We start from the raw sequence: 20,176 nt of genomic DNA on the forward strand, positions 1-20,176 counted from the left end.
ATTTCGGGGATTTTGTCAGGTATATGCTGACAGGAGCCTGAGAAGGGAGAGAAAATCTCAGATGGGACCATCAGTGGATGTGACACTGATTAAATACAAACTAGGAAACAAACAGCCTTGACTTGCTGGAGTTGCTCAGGTACCTGGAATCAAGAGATTTGTTTGGAAAGGAGAGATTAGGATTTGCTAGGCAAAAAGACTGAAACCGAGAGGGAGGGTAGAAGATGAAACTGGAGAAGCAAGGAAGATGGTGTGAGAAGTCAGGGATTTTGAAGAGACGGTATGAAATAAGTTTGAAGAAACAGAGAACAAGGTATATAGGATCAGATCAAGGAAACAGCAGAGGTTTCCAGGTGTCTAAGGGGCCACATTCTGGGCCCTGCAATGGGAACCAGGAATACTGTGTCTCATTCTCCTTTAAATACCTTGTTCCATGCTGCTTACCCTGGTAGCACCTTCTCATGCAAGAGCTGAGATGGGCAGACAACCCCACACCCCTTTGTGGATTCAGCAGGGTGCCTTATGATAAAAATTCTGTGTTTCTTCCCATTATTTTAAAAATTAAGTTACACAAAGAGAAGCCAGTTATGTTTACATATTAGGTAACGCTGGCTTAAGGTTACCTTTGTTGCCAGAATCTCACTATCTGAAAAGCAGTGATAAAATCCTATCTAACAAGAGTATTGTAGGGATTAATTGGGTGTGCTTTGAAAAGTGCTATGTGGTTTTATCATGTGTTTCAATTTATTCTACTTTTTATTCAAAAATCATAGAATTAAATTAGTGGGTTCCAAATGGGAAAAATATACAAAACATTATCTCCTTTCTTCTAAAGCCATATTACAAACCATTGAGACCTAAAAAAAATTAAAGCCTGCTTTCTTTTTTTCATGTGAATGAATTTTTTTCCTATGAAAAAATGGAAGGCCATATGCAAATATTGGGTCCCTGGCTTGCCTATTTGCTTGAAGACTTATCTGCATTTGAGTTTTCCTAACGTCAAAGTGGTATTCTAAGAGAAGTTTATTGACAAGAACAATGAACAATCCACATTTTTCAGTTTAACATATTAAAAAAGAAAGTATCAAGAAATATGAGGCAAAAATGTGTTTGCCTTTTTGTCTCTTTTCTAATTGATGGGAAAAAATCACATTGACATGGGGGCAGTTAAAAGCTGTCATTCTCAGAGTTGTTAATTTGTCACTCTGGTGGACACTGCATTTCATGAAAGCAGTAGCTAACTGCATGTTGCCATCTTTGCCATTTTGGGAACATTACCATTTGTGTTCTCTTTGCAGAAGTTTTATTAGCTCTGTGGTCAGCTAGCGTTGTCCATGTGAGTAGATCTGCGTACGCACTCTCTTCTGGGATTTACATTTTCATGTTAGCAATGCCTGTTGCTAACAGGGAAGCCAAGGCAATAGCACTTCTCTCTCTTAATGTGAGCACACAATTTCTGACACTTGTGTGTATATGGGATCAAAACTCAGTGAAGCACAGATTTTCCAGGGCTTTTTATTTTAACAAACTATTGCTTTTTGTTATTATTTTAGTGGTGGTGAAGGAGATGAGGAACAGAAAGGATCAGTGACATTGCTAAAGGTGCTTCCACGAAGGACAGACTTTTTGAAAAGAAATGTGTGTGCTGTGCCTCTGCTGGCAGGAGAACGGGAGGCTGGGAACTGCCAGCAAACCTTGCTCTCTGTACCACAATCCTGACAATCTGCACTAGCATCTGTGTTGCTGTGGATGGTGTTTCCTCTGTGAACTATTCATTTGCTGCTCAGAATATCTGTCAGAGCAGAGCAGAGTTTCTTCAGTATACAGTTCATGGAATCTTTTCGTAGTATGTACTGTCCTTAGGGGGCTACTAAATTGCTTCCACGATTCAAAATAAAAGCAAATAAATTGTTTCTGTCTGCTTTTTTTTGGAAAAAAATTGTGTTCTCCTAGTACAGACGTTGACATAAAACTGAGACGTAAGGATCTCTGGTATATATCAAGTTGAGGATCACAGTAAGAACTTCCTGCTTCTTTTCAAGACAACAGATAAATTTTTATTTTAGCATGTTTTTTACCTAAAAGGTATTTTTCCACTTCTGCGATTTCCATAATTTTCCAGATGATATGCTCAAGATTTAAATTGCTTCTCCTCCAAAATAAATTCAGAAGAGAGATATTGTTAGGATGACTTATTTCCATTGCCATATACAAAATTATGATAGTATGTGTCAAATTCTGGATGAACAAATGTTTTATCTGCAACTTGTTCATACTTTTTATTAAAGGTAAATTATAAATAGTTTAAAAATTGTTAGTTAATACTACAAAGGCTTAATAAATTTGTTATGAATTACAACAGTGTATGTTCCAGGTAGTTAGGTCAAACATGTTACTAAATGGTTAGTTAAATGTTAATGGTCATTATTAAATGACAGTATTTTTAAAATAATATTTTAAATAAATAAGCCTTTCCAGTGTAAACATTATATAAGGAGAAACAAGAGGTGCTGAATGACTAACAGAATATTTCAAAAATCTCAGTTGTCAGTGGAATCAATCTCAGTGGAACACCACTATATTTAATTTCTACATTAGTTTAAAATCAAAGACAATTCAGATGAGAAGAAACAAGAGAATGAATCTGTGAAGAATAAATCTCAGGTATACAAAAGTGAATGTGATATTCATATTCTCTCTCCCCAAGAAAAAAGGACCTGGTTTCTTTATCCTTGGTATGGCTGCAAGGAAAAATGACACAGTTTTGCCTTTTGAAGTACAAAACATTTCCAAAAAATGCTTAAGTCCCAGGGGAATATATGAAAGGCAACACCTAAATGCCTAGGACTGGGCTAATGGTTCATAATCTTACCAGTAAGGCTGACACCTGAGCCTACCCAGAAAAAGCTTGCCAAAAATTCTGCCCTGCTTCTGCATTTGGTTAACCTGAAGTACTGAAGTAAACACTTAGTTAAGGATCAGATTTAATGTCTGAAATGTATGGCAACTTATTTGTCACTTAGGGACAGTGATGAATAAGTTGGTATTGGTATACTCTTTAAAAATATATGTTTAATTAGAAGATGCCTTTTTTTAGAGGTGGACAGATTAGAGTTCATATGTAGAACCAGAAGTCCGGGGCTTGGCATCATCTTTGATCCCTTTCACCTCCCTGAGAAATGCCTTCCCACCACCATGCCTGGACTCCATCTCAAGCCCCAGCCCATGGCACACCGTGGTGTTGCACAGGGCTGCAATTACTTCTCTACAAAGATCCCCCTTCAGCCGCACAGCTCCAACCTTGGATTCCTGGCTTTAGAGCAGCTTGTGAATTTTGTGTTAGGAAGTAGCTGGAAGGGAGTAGGGCTGGAAGCCTGGGCAGCACTTCTGAAAGGGAACTGAGTCATGCTCCCATTTTGTTTGCTATCTCTGCGTCCCTATGAATTGTGCACTTCTTTCTACACAGTGGCACAGCTTCAGCAATGACTCCCACCGCAGTTTTGCTTTGAGCCTGGTTGCTAGGAGATGGCAGCTCTGAGTTCAGGTCCCCTCCTCACCACAGCCAGCAGAGACCTTGCATCCCAATTTTTCCGCCTCTTCACCATGTACTGCAATGAGGAGCCAGAACTCTTGTCTCCCACTTCTTGGCCATGTGCTCTGGCACGTGGGCTGGTGTGCACCAAGGTGCACCAAGCGCCCTTGCTGTGTCCTCTGGCCAGGCTTTGCATTCTTTGGTTTGTTGGAAGCTCAGTGCATCCACTCTGCAAGGAACTCACATTTAGGGCTTCAGTGCACTGACTAGAGGGGCTTTGGAGGGCACAGAAATTCGGGGACAGCAGATTCGTGGGTGAGGATGTCCTCCTGTGAGGATAAGGAGACAGGCCCTGAGATACTCTGCTCAGCTGTAGGAGTTATTCCTGTTTGCACTGTGCCCCTTGAACACAGTTTAGGTCTTGATAAATTTGCAGAAGATCCCTGATTGATCTGAAAAATAAAATGAGGCCCTGAGTGAGCCTATGGCAGGAAGTATCATCTAGTTTTAGACATAAGGATACAGAACATCTGAGTCTTGAGAGTGTTAAAGTTTTGGACCATGAGTTAAGCTATGTTGCCAAGATAGAGCTTTGCTGTATAGCTTATGAACATTCTCAGAGAAAATAATACATTTTCTCTCATAAGAGGCAGCAATGGAGATAAAAAGTAAATTATATTAAAGTTGAATTTCTGGCAAAAATATGTTGCAATTCTGGCCGTTTGTTTAAGATTATTATTACTTAAGAAAATACTGAGGAGACAACTTTGGCCAACTCTCTTAAAAATGCAAAGCTTTGCCTTAGCCTCTTTTAGTACCCAAGAGGCCCCATTCTTATTGTTTATGGAATTGTCTGATGGTTCAGTGTTCTGTATTAAATTTTAAAATTTCTCTTAATAATATACATACTTTCTCCTGTCAATTGTGCCTAAGTCTCTTTCACCAATAAATGTCTGCAAGACAGGGGTGTCTTCAACTTGGAAAACTTGGTAGTGTCTTATTCGAGAGTGGAACCAACAACTTATAATGCATATAGGAAAGTTCCTTCACAACCCTTTTTGCTTCAGCACGGAAACTGGACACTGTTTGAACTATCTGATCTCTCTAAGTAGAAAGTGTATAAAAGGTTTCAGATATTTTATAGCATTCTTGATATGTTTGGTATATTTAGCAACCATAAAAGGGTTGTGCAGAAGACAGAGGCATAAAATGGACAAAATCTTACACAAAGGGAAGATAATTCTAGCAGATCTTTTTTTTTTTTCGGTTAACTACTTTGAAAAGGTCTTTTAAATACAGATCTTCCATAGATCCATTTTATTTAAATCACTGAAATATATCTTCATCAGATGAAAGTGTAAAATCAGACTCATAAAAAAAATCTAAAACTTAAAAGAAACAAAGAAAATGTTCAAATACATTTGCAGACCAAATAGAAAATCTGGCACTCAGGTCCCTGTAGTGGGATGAGCAGTCACACACTGATGGTTTTCCTTGTTTCCAACTACTAAAATGCATTAAATCTTCTCTTAATGCTTTTCTTTTTTTTTTTTTTTTTTCCCACGTGTCATTACTAAAGTTGTCACAGGGGCATTCTGTGATAATGAGTGGAGGTGAGGTGCTCTAAGCAGTAGCTACAGTAAGTGCAGATGGGGAAAAATACACTCTCACCTGAAACATCATCTCCTTTAGGGGAAAATTTAAGGGTTGTTGTGCTATTCTGTTAAATATTATCATCTAAGAGGCAAATGCTCTAAGGGAGCACTGAGGAAAACTCACAGTGTGCAAACATCCACGGCTCATACACAGATAACAGGTAGAAGTATCCCTACCTTTTGGCCTTTGTGTGGAAGGACACTCACTCAGCCTTCCCCAAACATATGAAATGCTGTTTTATTCCATTCCTCTGTTCCTTCTGTCATTTCTGAGACTGATACATCAAAATAAGTAGTTGGTGCATTCTGTATTAGTTTATCTTATTGAGAAATATATGATTCTCTGACTTGGAAGAGTCACTCTGATACTCAGGAAGGAATGGCTTTTTCCTATCCTTTCCCACTATTTCTGGACAGAGTTGGCTTTTGCAGAAGGCTGTGAGCTCTTCAGTGAGAGGGTACATCTTCTCCATTGAGAAACAGTATGGTTGGCTTGTGGAGCACAAATAAAGGAATATTATCAGGTTTTTAGGAAACCTCTATTCCTGCTTATTTCCATCGTTTCTTTTCAGCTGATATTTGGTCAATCAGAAACATCTCTGTGCTTGTTTAACGTGTATTATACTTTTCTGAAAGCAATAGATGTAGAGTCTTAACAATGGGAAAGACTCTCTCATGCAAGGTAAAAATGTAACAATAATTCAAAACCTTTCCTTGTTTTTTGTAGGACGAGGCTGCTCCAGCTGACAAGCAGTACAAACAGGAGCCAACCCAGGTCACTTACTCAACATCAGCTGTTTCCAGCACACAGGAGGTGTTGTACATCAACGGCAACGGGACCTACAGTTACCATAGTTACAGAGGACTCGGAGGAGGGCTGCTAAATCTCAGTGATGCTTCTAGCAGTGGTGAGTTTCCTTACAAAATGTGCCTGTGTGTATATGTGCTCATGTGCATGTTTCCCCCTGCTGTACAAAAAGCTAGTCCAAGGGGTTCAATATCCATAGGCTATTATAACATAATGAGCAGGAACAGAATCCTGCGAACAGCTACTGCTGAGCAAAATACTTGCTCACTGCATGCTAATCTCCTTTCAGTTTCAGGGGAATAATGCACAATAGGGCAAGACTGAACCATAAGTCTCCAACATGGCTGAGTAAAAAAAATGCCAGGTTAGACCTTCAGTTGATCTGTGTGACTTTATGAGAACTTACACTGTTATTATTGTCCTTGCCTATGCTGATCACAAAATGAGGCCAGTAGTTTCTTTTTGGCTCAAGTTTGAAAACACTGAACTCTATATTGTGTAACATAAATGAATCGATGTAGATTTCTCATGTGGTCTCACCAGCTACTTTAATTTACTGCAGATAAGGATCTGGCATACCAAGTGTTAAATGAGAAATTAGCATATCCATTTATACTCTAATCTAAAGACGATGCAGGTAAATATGTGTCACCATGAGGTTGTATGCCCCCTGAAAAAAACACTGGTGTCATTTGTTTAGACAACATTCCTTTCTTCTCACATTGACATACTTTTGTAACAAACAAATTTAAGCAATTTGTAGTATTTATTTGAAATAGTCCTTCATATTGAATTCATACAAATTTAAAGCAATACCCTTCTGATAAGAAGGGTGTTGTCTCGCTGTCAGAGAAGAGTGATTACTCTGGAAACCTGATGGTCTTTTGCTTCCAAGAACTGTATTTAAAAAAATATCTCAGAGGATGGAGAAATCCCTGGATTTTTGCACTGGCTGATCCCTCTCTGACTGACAAGAGTGCCTTTTCAGGTAGATGGGCTGACCTAGGCAAGATGGTAATTGTTCAGCTACAGCCTCTATATTCAGCATGCTCAGCAATTTTCAAAACGCTGTCAGAGGTGCCTCCTGCAAGGAGATATTGGTATGTGGTGTCCTGGGGACCTTCAGTCATGTCTGCTTCCTCCCTCCCCCCCCAAAATTCTCAAAGATCTGTGAATGATTTGCTTCAAGTTTGCAACAGGTTTTTTAAAAAATAATGTTTTAGTTGTCAAAAGTCTTTGACTTAAAGAGACTGAATTATGATTACAAGTGTTTCCATATGCATGAAAAGCGCATCTGAGGTACCGAATATGGTCTCTGATCACATATTTTTCTAAGAGTAAGACAGGCTATGGAAATCTGTTGTTTTGCAAAAACGCACAAGAACTTTAAAATTGTCTTTTCCATTGTGACCAGAGAGGATCCGAGCCAGTTCTCACTGAAAACAGTTGGCATTTGCCCTTTACCCCAACTAAGAGTAGGATTAAACTCCACATGTGCTATTTGTCAGCAAAAGCCATCAATATTGTCCTGGTTTATATAATCTTAAACTGTGAGGAAATGCAACTGTGTTTGTGTACTTGGTTTTCCCTTCAAACATCTTGTAATAGGATACATTTTCATAACTCTCATTTTTCAGTGAATTGTGGGATTTAGGCAATCTTCAGCATACAGTTTTAAAAAATGATGTACAAATTAAACACTATAAATTAGTGTTGCAACTTTTTCTTTGTACTTTTAACATAGACAACTCCAGTATTTTTTCACAATTAAAGCTCAAGATAGGTTTGCATACAGATATGCTCAAACTTTTCTTTTTCCTTGCCTTTCCCTACTTGTACTGGAAACTTTTGTCTATATGTCCTCTTACTCTGGATGACCAGTGAGCTCTTCTATATGGCTGTGCATAGTTGGAAGGTTGTGCAAAGGTGTCTGTCTTCTCTACAGGGATCCTACAGGATCCAAAGTATGTAAGCTCCATGAACCCAAAGTCTGTGTGCCAGGACTTCAGATCAGTTGTTGATGGTAACAGTTTAAAGAGTTTGCTGATTTGTGACCCACTCACCATTTCAGAAAGATCAATAGGAAAGTTTTGGAAAGGCAACTCCATCAATGTCTTATTTTCATTGGCACAAAACCAATCAATAACCAACCTAATTATCTCTTAGCTATTGAGGGTAAATTGCTCTGGCTCTGGTACCTGGTTTCCCTGCAGGAGAAATGGGAAGACTTGGAGGCCAGTTCTTTGGGACCTGTCAATCCTCTCTAATATGTCCATTTCTAGCTAAGAGGAGTGGATGGAGTTGCAATTGAGAGGGATAACCATTGCCCACCTGACAGACCTCACAGTCTCCTCATTATGCTGTTTCAAGGACTCTTCTTCCAAATATGCAAGGCCGTTACGATAGTTAATGATTTACTTCTCTGGAGAACAGGATATTTGATTGCAAATTGTTTTCAATACCTAAGAAGTAACTTAAGAACGCATTCCATTTCCAATATAGTAACCTATCAAATGTTCTTGACACATTTACAGATGTTCTTCTAGTGTAAAAATAAATACACACCACAGTCAGGAAGTGTGTATAAACAAATATGGTCTGGTTTTGTGTATCTGCTAAAACAGAAAAAAAGTTGCAATAGCTATCTAAAACTCACTGCTTGAATACCTATTTCTGGACCCTCCCCCACAGTACTATAATAAGTGTGTCCAATTAGCTCTTAATCTAGTAGTCCAACTGATGCATGTTGACTCATTTAATTTGGTTATTTCCTCTCTATAAAGTTCATCACTACCCTGATCATACAGACTTAGCTATCTGTTCACCCAACTGTTTGGTGGCTCTGGCTCAGGGACCTTTCTGTGCCTGCTGTTGCAGTGCTTCCCTCCACATGGGGAGATCTGTCCTTCCACATGGCTAATTACAGAGCCATAATTAGCTACTTACACAACTGTATGGGGCAAGCTTTCATGCAACTCCTCAATATGAGCAAACAGAATGCAACAGCTTGTACCCCGCCTTTATTATGGGCTGGGAAAAAACACAGAAGGAAAAGCTTTGGGCTTATAGCACCAAGGTGTCTTTTCCCCCTCCTATAAACTTTTTAGGCCAATCCAGCTCAGCTGGAAACCTTCAGCAAGCAGTCTGTGGGTTGACAGAATCCGTCAGCCTGTAGATGTCAAAGAAGAGCTGCTCTTTGAGAAGGGTGGATCTCCACAGCTCTCTTTAAGGCTAATGCAGTTCTAGCTACAGAACTGAATGGAGAACCTCCAAGGTGGAATAGTTCAGTGAATATAAACAAAATTTGCTTGCCATATCCTAGCCAGCCACAAAAGCTGGCCCCCCTCCATCACACCTGGACTGAGCTCAGAAGAACGCCCAGCTTGAGGGCAGGAGGGTGAGGACAGGAGATACTGTTTGGGAGCAAAATCTCTTGCTGCTGCCAGGAGCTGCTAAAGTCCCTACATGCTGCCTGAGCCTCTCCTGATGGAGGGGGGAAGTGGGGTCGGCTTGTCTCCCCATGTGTTTCTGCTCAGGGGGTCTCTGTCTGCCCTCTCCTGATGACTGCCTGCTGTCGGTACTCTCCAAAGTCATGTTGGGCTTCTTGGAGTAATGTTCTTCACAGCCACTTCAATTCCTGAAGTACATTTTCCTTAAGAGGTGTGGAAAGTTTTTCTGCTGCCGTTGCCGGGTTTCCTGAAGGTGATTTGGGGCTGTTTCTTTTGCATCGTTGTCTGGTTTTCTAGGCAGAAATATCAGTCATTTCCCTTTGTGTGTGTAAAAGGAGGGTGTTTCAGACTCAATGTCAGACTGGTCTTGCAGGACATGCTCTCGTGTTATGGTAAGACAAAGCAGCTGTTGTGTCTCCATTTCTCTATACAGATCTGCAGCCTACCTCCACCACGGCCGCAACTCAGCACTGCATCCCTGGCACCACAAACGTCCAGTCCCCTTCCAGCTCAGGTGAGTCCTCTGGCTGAATCCAAGTATGTTCACACCACAAGCAAATCCTGAGCCAAATCCTCAGCCTCCTCTCTCACTGGCAGGCCTGCAGACCATGACCAGTGGCCCAGTAGTCCAGCCAGTAGCTGCTGGACTCCCACCACACTGGTCACCCCTCCCTGCTGCTCCCATTCAAAGGCCCAGAAGGGCTGCATTCTCCCAGCTGTTCCCTGCTTTAGACAGGCCTCTTGCCCAGTCAGCCTTCTCAGTCCTCCTGGCTCCTGGCCCTTCAGATGGTGCAGACCCACTGAAGAAGATGGAGTTACTGGGGGAAGCTCCTAGAGCAGATTCTGCTAAGCCCCAGCCATCAGCATGGCCGTGCTGTTCTGGGGCAGGGAAAGGAGTTCTGCGCACTCTTGTCCACTGTTGCATGGGACAGAAGGGAAGGTACCTCCTTTCCCCACCCACAAATTTGGTAAAGTTGTAACCTTCTGTAAAATCTTGGCATTTGCATTATCAGCAGAGGTTTCTTAGGGATAAAGTAGGAGAAAAAAAAAAAAAAGCCAGATGAGAATATCCAGTATGAAGCTAATTTTTAAAGTGCTGGTTGTTTTACCCACAGGTTGGCTAGCCAGGTTGAATGAGATTTTTGCTGTGATTGCTCTCTCCACCTCTTCTTTATACCTCTACTCTTGCACAGTCTTCTGTGTTCTCTGATGACATCAAGGCAACACAGCTTGTCTCTGACACAGCTGGAACCGAGAGCATGAAGAAACACAGAACAAGAGTAATAGAGTTAGGAACCTGGGACAGTGTGTTTAATCCCATTTTAAAAAAAGACAAAACATGGGGTTGGAAGAAGTCAAATGGTTTGACCTATGTTTTGGCAAAGGTGGGAATTTCTTGCTGGGAAATGCTGGATGAATTCTGAATTAAAATCTTCCCCGGATTCCTCTTTCTCCTTCCTCATCCTCTTCAAATTATTACATACATGGCACATGCAAGTATTAGTCTGTTTCCACTATAGGGATGGAAATGGAATGTCTGTGGATACATTGGGCAGTATCCTACTTTTCTGCCTCTGCGCAAAGCTGAGGAGACAATTGTTAAGGTAACACAGGTATATGGCACATAATTAAACCCCTGTGGTGGATAGAAAGGATCTCACATAATCATTTAATCACAGACCAGTATTTTTGCAGATCACTGAAAATGAATGATGTTCAGTCGCTGTAGGCATTTCTGTGTTTTCATATCTCTTTCCTCAGGCAAAAATAGCTGAAGGTGTGTTTTCCAGAGGGAAATGTATAGAAGGGAAAAAGAAACTTAAAAGGTCCAATTCATTAATCCCTCTTTTCTTGATCTCTCCTGGCACTTGAAACAATACTTTTAGGGACATCTGCTCTGTTTGAAGGCAGGAGGAAAAGAAGCATTGACACATGCATAATATCACAATGAAACATTCGTGCTGTAATAAATACATCTGATATTGAGAAAAAGATAGCATACTTTGATAGTTTTTTTTAATTTAGTTTTCTTGGAGTATATGAGAATGTAGTATATACTCTCTTCTAAAGCCATTCATGGGGAAAAATGGGGAGAGGAGAATAGGCACCATAGAAAAGATACATGCAAAAGATTTCAAAGCATGGGCAAATATGTTTTTTCTCTAAATAAGTGTCACTGCTTTTTGCATCTTCACTGATGAAAAAGGTTGCTTAACTATTAATGAAAATGTAGAAGCACAGATGCTTAAGCACATAAAGCTTTTTAAAATTATTTTTATTCTACATTATTATCTACAATAGTGATAAGCATTTTGAGAGTCACTGACACATTTATTATTCTTTCAGTAGTTGTTAATTATGAGATTGGTAGCTACTCAGTGACAACATACAATTCTTAAGGGAATTTTGCTGAGACAGTTGATAGTGTCTAAGCAATCAGTATCAGCACATCTACATCTGACCCATATTTTGGAATTTGATATAAATCACGTTGGTAATGAGTAGTGCATGAGGCAATAACTAGTTCCATTAAAGTCTTGCAATTTACAGAAAAGCCATTTGTTCCACAGTGTATTTAATGGCAGACATTCTTAGCAGCTAGTTTGATAAATGTTTGTCTAGCACACGAAGTGGGTTTTTAGAGTTTCATATTCATCTTGATGTGGCTCCAATAAGAACAATTTCACCTCACAGGGGAAATTAGGTCCTTGTAACTCAACAGAGGTAGTAAATAAAAAATATTCCCATGTTAGTGTCAATAGGGTGACCTGAACAAGAGACAGAGCAACAATACTTTAGTCTTCTGAAAGAGTATAAAAGAAAGGATCTGTCTCAGCAACTTTACCCCACTGCTTGGGAGAATGTTGTGTTGTTATAAAAACATGGGAGGTGACAACTTTGTATTATAACAGTATGCAAGAAGAGTAGTAAAGAAAGAAAACAAAGTTTCCTGTCTTAATCTCTGTGGTATGTGATTAATCTTTGCTTGCACATACAGACATTGCGGAACCTGATAATGTTGGCAATCAAGATTTTTAATTGCTGTGAAGTGCTCCAGAATAGGAAGCAGTATGCTAAAATGTGCAATAACACCTTGGAGGAATCTGACACTACAAAATTCACTACAAAAATATTCAGATTACCCTCTGTATAAGTACACACTTCCTTGTTCCTGTGAGGACTGGCAGCTTAATAAATAATGTTAAGTACATTGAGGAAATAGTAAAGATAGTTATTAAAAGAAATGAAGTGAATTAAAAGAAGAAGTGAAGCTGTTCAGCTTTTTCCAGATTTAGTCATCTGTAGTGATGGCTTCTAGAGATAGATGTACATGAAGTGTCTACCTTAACCAGCTATTTTAAGCCTTCTAGAATAGCTGTGATTTATTAGTCTGGTTAAAGAGATGTGGTAGATGTGAATAAGGTTTAGGTTCCTGTGTTTCAGTGGTTGATTTGCATAAAATTACACAGAAAAAAATCTACAGTATAAAAATAAGGTGCACTTATTTCTTATTTTTTAATTGACTGATGAAGCTACAAATAAGTTATAGCATCTTAGTATTTAGGAGCCTGGAAAATCTTTGAGAATCTCTATTACTCCCAGTGACTGTCTCTCATAGCTGTTAAAAGCTGAGACCAATATAATACATCCTGAGACTAATCTCTGAGTGAGATATTCACCCAGATATAAAGCTTGGGCTCTCATAGGCAAGATTTAAAGGTGAGATGAAGGGGTCATGTAACACAATTAAAAGAACTAAAATCCTTATCCCTACATCAAGCATGGCTTGGTCTCTTTCTGTTCAGCTCTCTGCCAGCATCTGTAGCTTCCCTTCCTGAAAAAGCATGGGTGTAGTCAGTGTCCCAAAACCATAGCCATGGAGACTTTTCTCTCTGGGTGAATTTATTTGCTTTTTTTCCTCGGGGGGCTTTTCTTTGAGGGGAAGGGGGACAGCACTGTGACATGTTAAGTGCAAAGCAGGAGTTGGGGAATGAAGTATAATCCTATTTTCCTACTATATAGAAATAAAAAAAACCCCAAACAAACCAGCAAGTAGTTTGAAGTAGCTGGGGTAAATTAAAATCTGAGATATCATATTTCCTTTGTATACAAGAGCTCTAATACAACAGAAATCTCCCAGACCAATGGTTTTGGGTCTTGACTGTCTCTTGTGTATACACACTGCTGTCCAGGTATTTCTAGTGCCTTTGGGGATGCAAAGATAAACATTATGGAGAGTTAAAAAAATTTTCCTCATAATAGTTAATCCAGACATCTAGGAATATAGGACCAGAGCTTCAGTTTGGGACCCTATAGACTTGTGAGGACTTTGACTGTTTTGTGCATGCTGTACATCTGGTCTTCTCCTAGTTTTCCTTTCAGAGCAGTGTTTTGAGTCACCAGCTTTGTAAGGAAAACCTGAGAGATGTAACCAAGAACATTTCCATGAATTTTCTACCTATAAGTGAAGTAAACCAATATCCTATCTCTTTACTTAAAATCTGATTACCAATGAGAAAAGCCCTTCAGGTACATCTCATTAAAAGATACGGTCTGCTGCAGAAACTCTGTTCTGCCAGTTATTGTGTGTGTGTGTTTTTGGCTGTTACATGAATGAGAGTCAAGGAAAGAACGTGAAAGTTAAAGTAGGTTCATATGGAGCACAATGCCCTCAATATGTCAGTGGTAGCTTTTTCACTACCTCCTCAATAAATATAGAAGTCTTTAATGGCTTCTTACAACCATTCAGTCCAACTGCCTTTGTGATTTGTATACCATTCTTTTCTGTGCTGGGTTAGGATTTTACTTAGAAATATCCTCTGAGCCTCTTCACACTGTGATGGTTTTCCTGCAGTGTGCGGTCACACCGAAACAAATTCACTGAGCTAATTGTCCTTTTATTTATCCTTTGTACACTGGAAGTCATTTAAAAGTAAGTTCATTTATACCAGTGTAAAACTGGATAATACAGTTGTAAGGATAAGTGCTACTCATGCTAGTTGTATAGTAGGAAGCCAGATCTAACAGGACCCTTTCTGTTTGAGTAGTTTCTTTTCATAGTCCCAGCTCTGCTTTCATTCACTCAAGGGAAGATTTTTCATTAACTTCAGTGAGTCTAGGGACAAGAATCTCTGCATTCTTTGTGGTCTTGGCTGTACCTCTGCATGAACATAAAAGAAAGTAAGGTTTGTGACTAGATCTTAAGCTTCTAGAAATCAGACTTCTCTTTGCATTAGTGCTTAAGACTGTGAGTCTGGTTTTGAATCTTGTGATTTAGTGGCATTATTTAGGAGAACTTCCAGAATATGAATTGGTGTGTTCTGCATTTCTAGAGTTGAATATGCTAAATTTTTAAATTATTCCAGTCTTTTCTGGGAAGCCATGGCATTGAAATGTGTTGTCCTAATCAAATTGAACAGTGTAATTTTTCTCATAGGAAAACAAGATGCATTGCTCTGGATAGCTGGATCCAAATTTCCGAGAGAGTACTAAGATCAGGCTAGTGTGATCTTCTGCCTGCCAAAAGTATAGGTTTGCTACGCTGTCAAAATGAATGCACAGTATTTTCCAGACTTGCGCATAATATACTGCTTGATAGGTGTACTTGCCGTCTGTATCCTTCTATGTATGCTTTAAAAAGTCCTCAGTCCAATTCTACCTGTCCAAGTTTAGCCTCCAAGAAGAAAAAATGTTTAAAGTGGAAAATGCAAACATTTCATAAAAGCACCATGAATCTTAGCTGGTTAATAACTGATCAAGCAGCCAAGGAAATTCCACACAAAGCTGAAGTTCACGATGGCAGATTTTTTACTGATCACAGTAACCTGCAGGCTGCTCTCAGGACTGCTTGTCTTCTGCACGCAGCATATGTGGTCTTGAGAATATTCTGTGAGGAAAAGTGTTAAGCATATTGCTATAAGCTGCCAATGCAACACAGTGATTGCTACAGACTTTCTTGTCAGTGTTCCGGCCTTACAAGATCCTTGCAATATACTGCCAGCTGTATGCAGCCCTCACAGATGATAGTGTACTCCTCACTGTAGCAGCCAGATTGTCACCAGCCTAATCTCATTCATGAGCAGCTATTTATGTAAGTGATCAGGCGGCGTCAGGCTAGTCATGTGAATGACCATTTATCTACGTCTGTGAGGGATTCACAATCTGGTCGCATGCTGATTGAAGCATAAAATAGCTATCTAGAAAACATAAGTTTGATTTTCTGTGATAAAAATTGCAAGTGTACAAATTGCTATGAAGTCTACAATGGCAGCTGGAGCTGGGGGAGGCACAGGAAATGAACCTTCTGCTTGCTCGCCAGCATCAGATTCCAGGACAGTGCTGGGGTGCAAGTAGCTTACTCTGTTAGGATACCCTCCCGGAGGGTAGTTTTCTGCTGCAGCAAGACTTCCTCCTCATTTTCCGTAAGTGGGGTCTGTGATACATAAATATAAATCTCTGTGGTTCTTGTCAAGGCAACTGGTAACAGAACAGTTATTGCTTATTTCTCCTACTTCTCACTGACACTCAGCTGAGAGCAGGTTTTACTACTCTGCATCTGTAGCTACAAATCTGTGAAATGCCTCTGACAGCAGATCTGAAGCTTCTTTTCTTTTCCTTTGCTATCTGCAGGTCCAACAGATCTCAGTATGAAGAGGCAATTAGCAACCAGCTCTGGATCCTCCAGTAGTTCAAGCTCTAGACCCCAGCTGAGTCCAACTGAAATAAATGCAGTGAGGCAGCTTGTGGCAGGGTATCGAGAATCAGCCGCATTTTTATTGCGTTCTGCAGATGAACTGGAAAACCTTATTTTGCAGCAGAACTGAGTCATGTGACCTTCACACCGGCCTGGTCTTATCTCAGAATTTCCACTAATGACATTTTGATTTCCCAGAGCACACACTTCAGTTACTGCACAGTCTTTTAGGAGAGTTAATTACCATATTGCCACACTGTTCTTGATCCATAAAGTGATGTGTTAAGGTGCTTCAAGTGAACTTCGACCTCTGGTATTTCCGAGGTACTTTACTGTGTCCAGCCTATTGCTTTTGTTTTAGTGTGTCAGCATAAATATCGAAAAAGTGGCTAGAATTAACTCATTCTAACAAGTGGAGGAAACAGAAGATGCTGTGATGGTTTCTCAAAAAAGTGGTTCAAGATCCAAGTGCAATATTAGTGGAATGTGATACTGACTCATTGGACTTAAAGCTGCAGTATATGGCAAAACATTGCCAAATGTCCTGTTGCTACAGGGCACAATTGCAATTAAAAGGATCTTGTATTTTAAAAAAATGTAATTTTTATAAAAAAACAAGACAAATGATTTTTGTTTTCATTCAAGATTTTTCATTTTTACTTTGGTAAACTTTTTCACTGGTCCTGAAAATGTTTTGAGGAGCTATTTTAAGTCCCCCCTTCCTCTCTTGAACCCCCGGCTATGCCCTTCTCCCCAACTTCATATTCTTTCTACAACGAGTAACTCTTGATGCTGGATAATTCCTCAGTCCCTGTGTACTGTAAATTGTCATCTATGGAATACCTTCCAAAAGAAGCATGCATTTCCTGCATTCATACCATTCTCAACTCCATTCTGTAATATATTGCAGCTTTATTAGCAATTAATAAAGAGTTGAGCATTTTTTAAAAAAGACATATCATTGACAAAAAAAAAAGATAAATTGATTTCTTACGGTGAACTCATCTAACTCCATGATCACTGCTGCTGTCTTATACAAGTCCCTCTAGTTGTGATTGGATGTAGATGATGAATGTTAAGAGGTTGCAAGTGACAATCTGAAAATTTGCACTCTTGTGTGTATTTATTTTTTTTCCTTAATTTAAACAAAATTCTTACCAAGGAAGGTCACTGACACTTCTGGTATAATTTGTATAATTCCCAGGCCTAGCTAAAACCTGTACAAAACTGTAAATGGATGCAGCTGCAACTATAATAAAACTATTCTCTCCCCTTCCCCACTCTTCCCAACCCCTCTATTTCTTATTTTATAATATTGATTACACATTAATGGTGTTTTCTTTGTGCACTAAGGCAGGCTTCTTTTTAAGTATATAGAAAAAAGTACTTTAGTTTATGCTTACTGTACTATCTGTTCTATTGTTTAGCTTTTGTTGAATAACAAGTTTCTTGTGCATTCCTAAATTTGCCTTATTTCATGTACAAAATTTTATGTAATTCCGTTTTTGACAATGAGTTTAAGGCATCAGTGATATTTTATATCTACTTGTTACATATAGTTTTCCAAGTAATGACTGTGATTGTGACCAAGTAATGTGCACTTTTTCTTGTAACTGTGGACATTGCTATGCTTTTTTTTTCTCTAGTGTTTCTAGAATTACTGTTGCTTACAGTTATGTAAAAGAAAAAGAACTTTTGTGATACTGTTGGTGAATATTAATGTGAAAAAGCCTATGAAATATGAGTATTTTGGAGGTACATAGATACACAACCATCTCTAAGTTGTGGACTGATGTTCACATATTTAAATGAGAATTCAAAACCTGAGGGCTGGAATCATTTCCTCTGTTTTGTTTGGGTAAATAAACAGATTTCTGTGTTTAAATACATGATTGTGAAACATTGTAACATTTAAATTGAATAGTATTTGAAGATAAAACTATTATTGTCTTTAAACAGGGAAAAGGGCATTGTCCAATTTATGCAGATGCTCAAACCTCATTTCTCAAAACTATTGAGTAAATCCAGTAGGTTGATCAAGCTGGAGCTTTGTATTGATGAAGAATTTCCTCAATAAGAGCAGAAGGGGGTGGTCTATAAATAAGGAGAACGACTCACCAACATTTTATAATTTAAAGTTGGCTGGAGGGAACACTATTTTGTCACTCCACTTTGATTCCTAAAAATCTATTGGATGTCTTTTTAGAGGCACCTATTCTTGGATATGAGAATATTGCTGCAAATTCTTACTAGTTGCTACTCATCACTTGGGAGGTGTATTTGTTCCTAACATCACCTCACAATGCTCGTGAAAGCTTACAGCTTGTCGCTACCAGAGATGTGAGGTTGCCTCAGCTTTTCTCTCACCAGGCATTCAAAAGCCTGTTGAAAACCATATGCCTTTTTCCTCTCTTCCACTTTCAAATATCTACACCTTCTTCTGTCCCTTGCATGCCAGGAGGGGATGAAGCAGGTACCTTGTGCCAGGTCACTGTCTTGGCCTCAGCCAAAGAAATTCCACAGAGAAGACTGACAACTATGCCTAGGTTTTGAAGTTTCCTTAGTCCAGTTGTGCAGGGCACTGTGCCTCAAACTGCCAACTAAGTAGCAATCAGCAATTTGTCCAAGAGGCTGTTTTTGCCAGCCAGGAAAGCCTCACTACTTTTCAAGCTGTCTTGCTAAATCCAGATAAAGCCAATAAGCTAGACGATGAAGTAAGAAATTTGCTTCAGTGTTCTACCTTCTGGCTGTTCTTTCTTCTCCCTCAATTACTCATTCTCTTGAGGGAGAAGTAGGAAATTGGGGGTCACCATACAACCTTTGAGGTCTATGGCTAGTCTCTCCTTTTCTCCTGCTCCCTTCCCAGCTTACTTTGATAGTTCTCTGAGTGTGTGTTCTACAGTATGTCTTCTGCACATATCCTCTTCTTCATGCCTTCTCTGAAATATTAAGGGCCTTCTTCAATTATAGGAGCAATTGATGTCCTCCTCAAAAGTCTCATACAGATACTCAACAGTAACAGTATCCTCAAGTGGTTTATCTGTGCCAAATTCCAGCAGACTGATGGAGTTCTTACTCTACAGCTGTTTCCATCTCTTAAGTGCTGGGTTTATTCATCTCTTCTTTGGAACGATCATAGATTCAACTATAGTTTTAACTTCCTCTTCTTCTAAGAGGGTACTGAATTTCAGGTCTATCCTATGAAGAAGAGACTGTAGATCTCTGTCCACTTTGGGTGTGCAAATCTAGAGCATCGCAATTAAATTCGTCTCCTGAATCCAGGTCTCAGAGCCACCTAATCTATCTGCTTTGAACTTTCTAAGGCAGTAAAGGCACAAGGGGAGAAGATCTTGCTCCAGCTATATATTTAGTCAGATATCCAGCAATAACCTCAGAGTTATTTCTTTCTCTTATCCACATCTTCTATAATCAACACCTGATCACCTCAGCCTAAATATTGCTGTTAGGATAAGACCAGTTCCTTCCAGCATGGGCATGTCCCCTGAGTACGCAAGCTTAAGGCTGCCTTCAGAAAAGCATTCTCTCCCTGATTTCCAGGGTAGTTTTCATTGGTAGGGCAGGCCACTGTGGATAGTTTCTTTTGATGCAACTTTGGGTTTTGAGAGTGGACAATCTGACCAGCTTGTCAACTAACCAGATTTGTTTACTGCTTTTGATGCCAGCTGGGAAACTGGAGTCAGAAAACATGAAAAGAGGTCTGGAGCCAAAAGTTTTTATCCAGACTGGCACCTTGCTGCCTGTCATCGAAGGAGAACACCACCGTACCAGCCATGATGAGTATCAAAAGCCACAGAAAGACTATATATAGATAAGCAAGTAAGTAAGTAAGCAAGTATTTGACATATTCTAAAGCTGCCCATCCTGCATGGAGAAGAAATTTCCTGAAAGATAGAAAGCAGATGAATACGTACATGACTGTGGTTATAAAAATAATTGGAAAACAGAGTTATACTGAAGTGACTGAATATTCTTGCTGTAATGACCTGAGTGCCTGATGAATACAGTTTAGGTAGAGGT

At 39.4% G+C, this 20,176-nt stretch overlaps 1 protein-coding gene across 1 annotated transcript in view; it reads left to right on the forward strand.

Annotated features, from left to right (window-relative positions):
* The window catches only part of NOL4 (nucleolar protein 4), a 187,008-nt gene extending 168,981 nt beyond the window's left edge, over positions 1-18,027 (forward strand). The window contains 3 exon segments of the mRNA XM_032704663.1: positions 5,915-6,095; positions 9,878-9,958; positions 16,075-18,027. Coding sequence (XP_032560554.1) covers positions 5,915-6,095; positions 9,878-9,958; positions 16,075-16,268 — 456 coding nt within the window. The 3' untranslated portion in view covers positions 16,269-18,027.
* Positions 18,028-20,176: the final 2,149 nt, after the last annotated feature.

Source organism: Chiroxiphia lanceolata, chromosome 1 (assembly GCF_009829145.1).
Source record: "Chiroxiphia lanceolata isolate bChiLan1 chromosome 1, bChiLan1.pri, whole genome shotgun sequence".
Taxonomy (NCBI): Eukaryota; Metazoa; Chordata; class Aves; order Passeriformes; family Pipridae; genus Chiroxiphia; species Chiroxiphia lanceolata.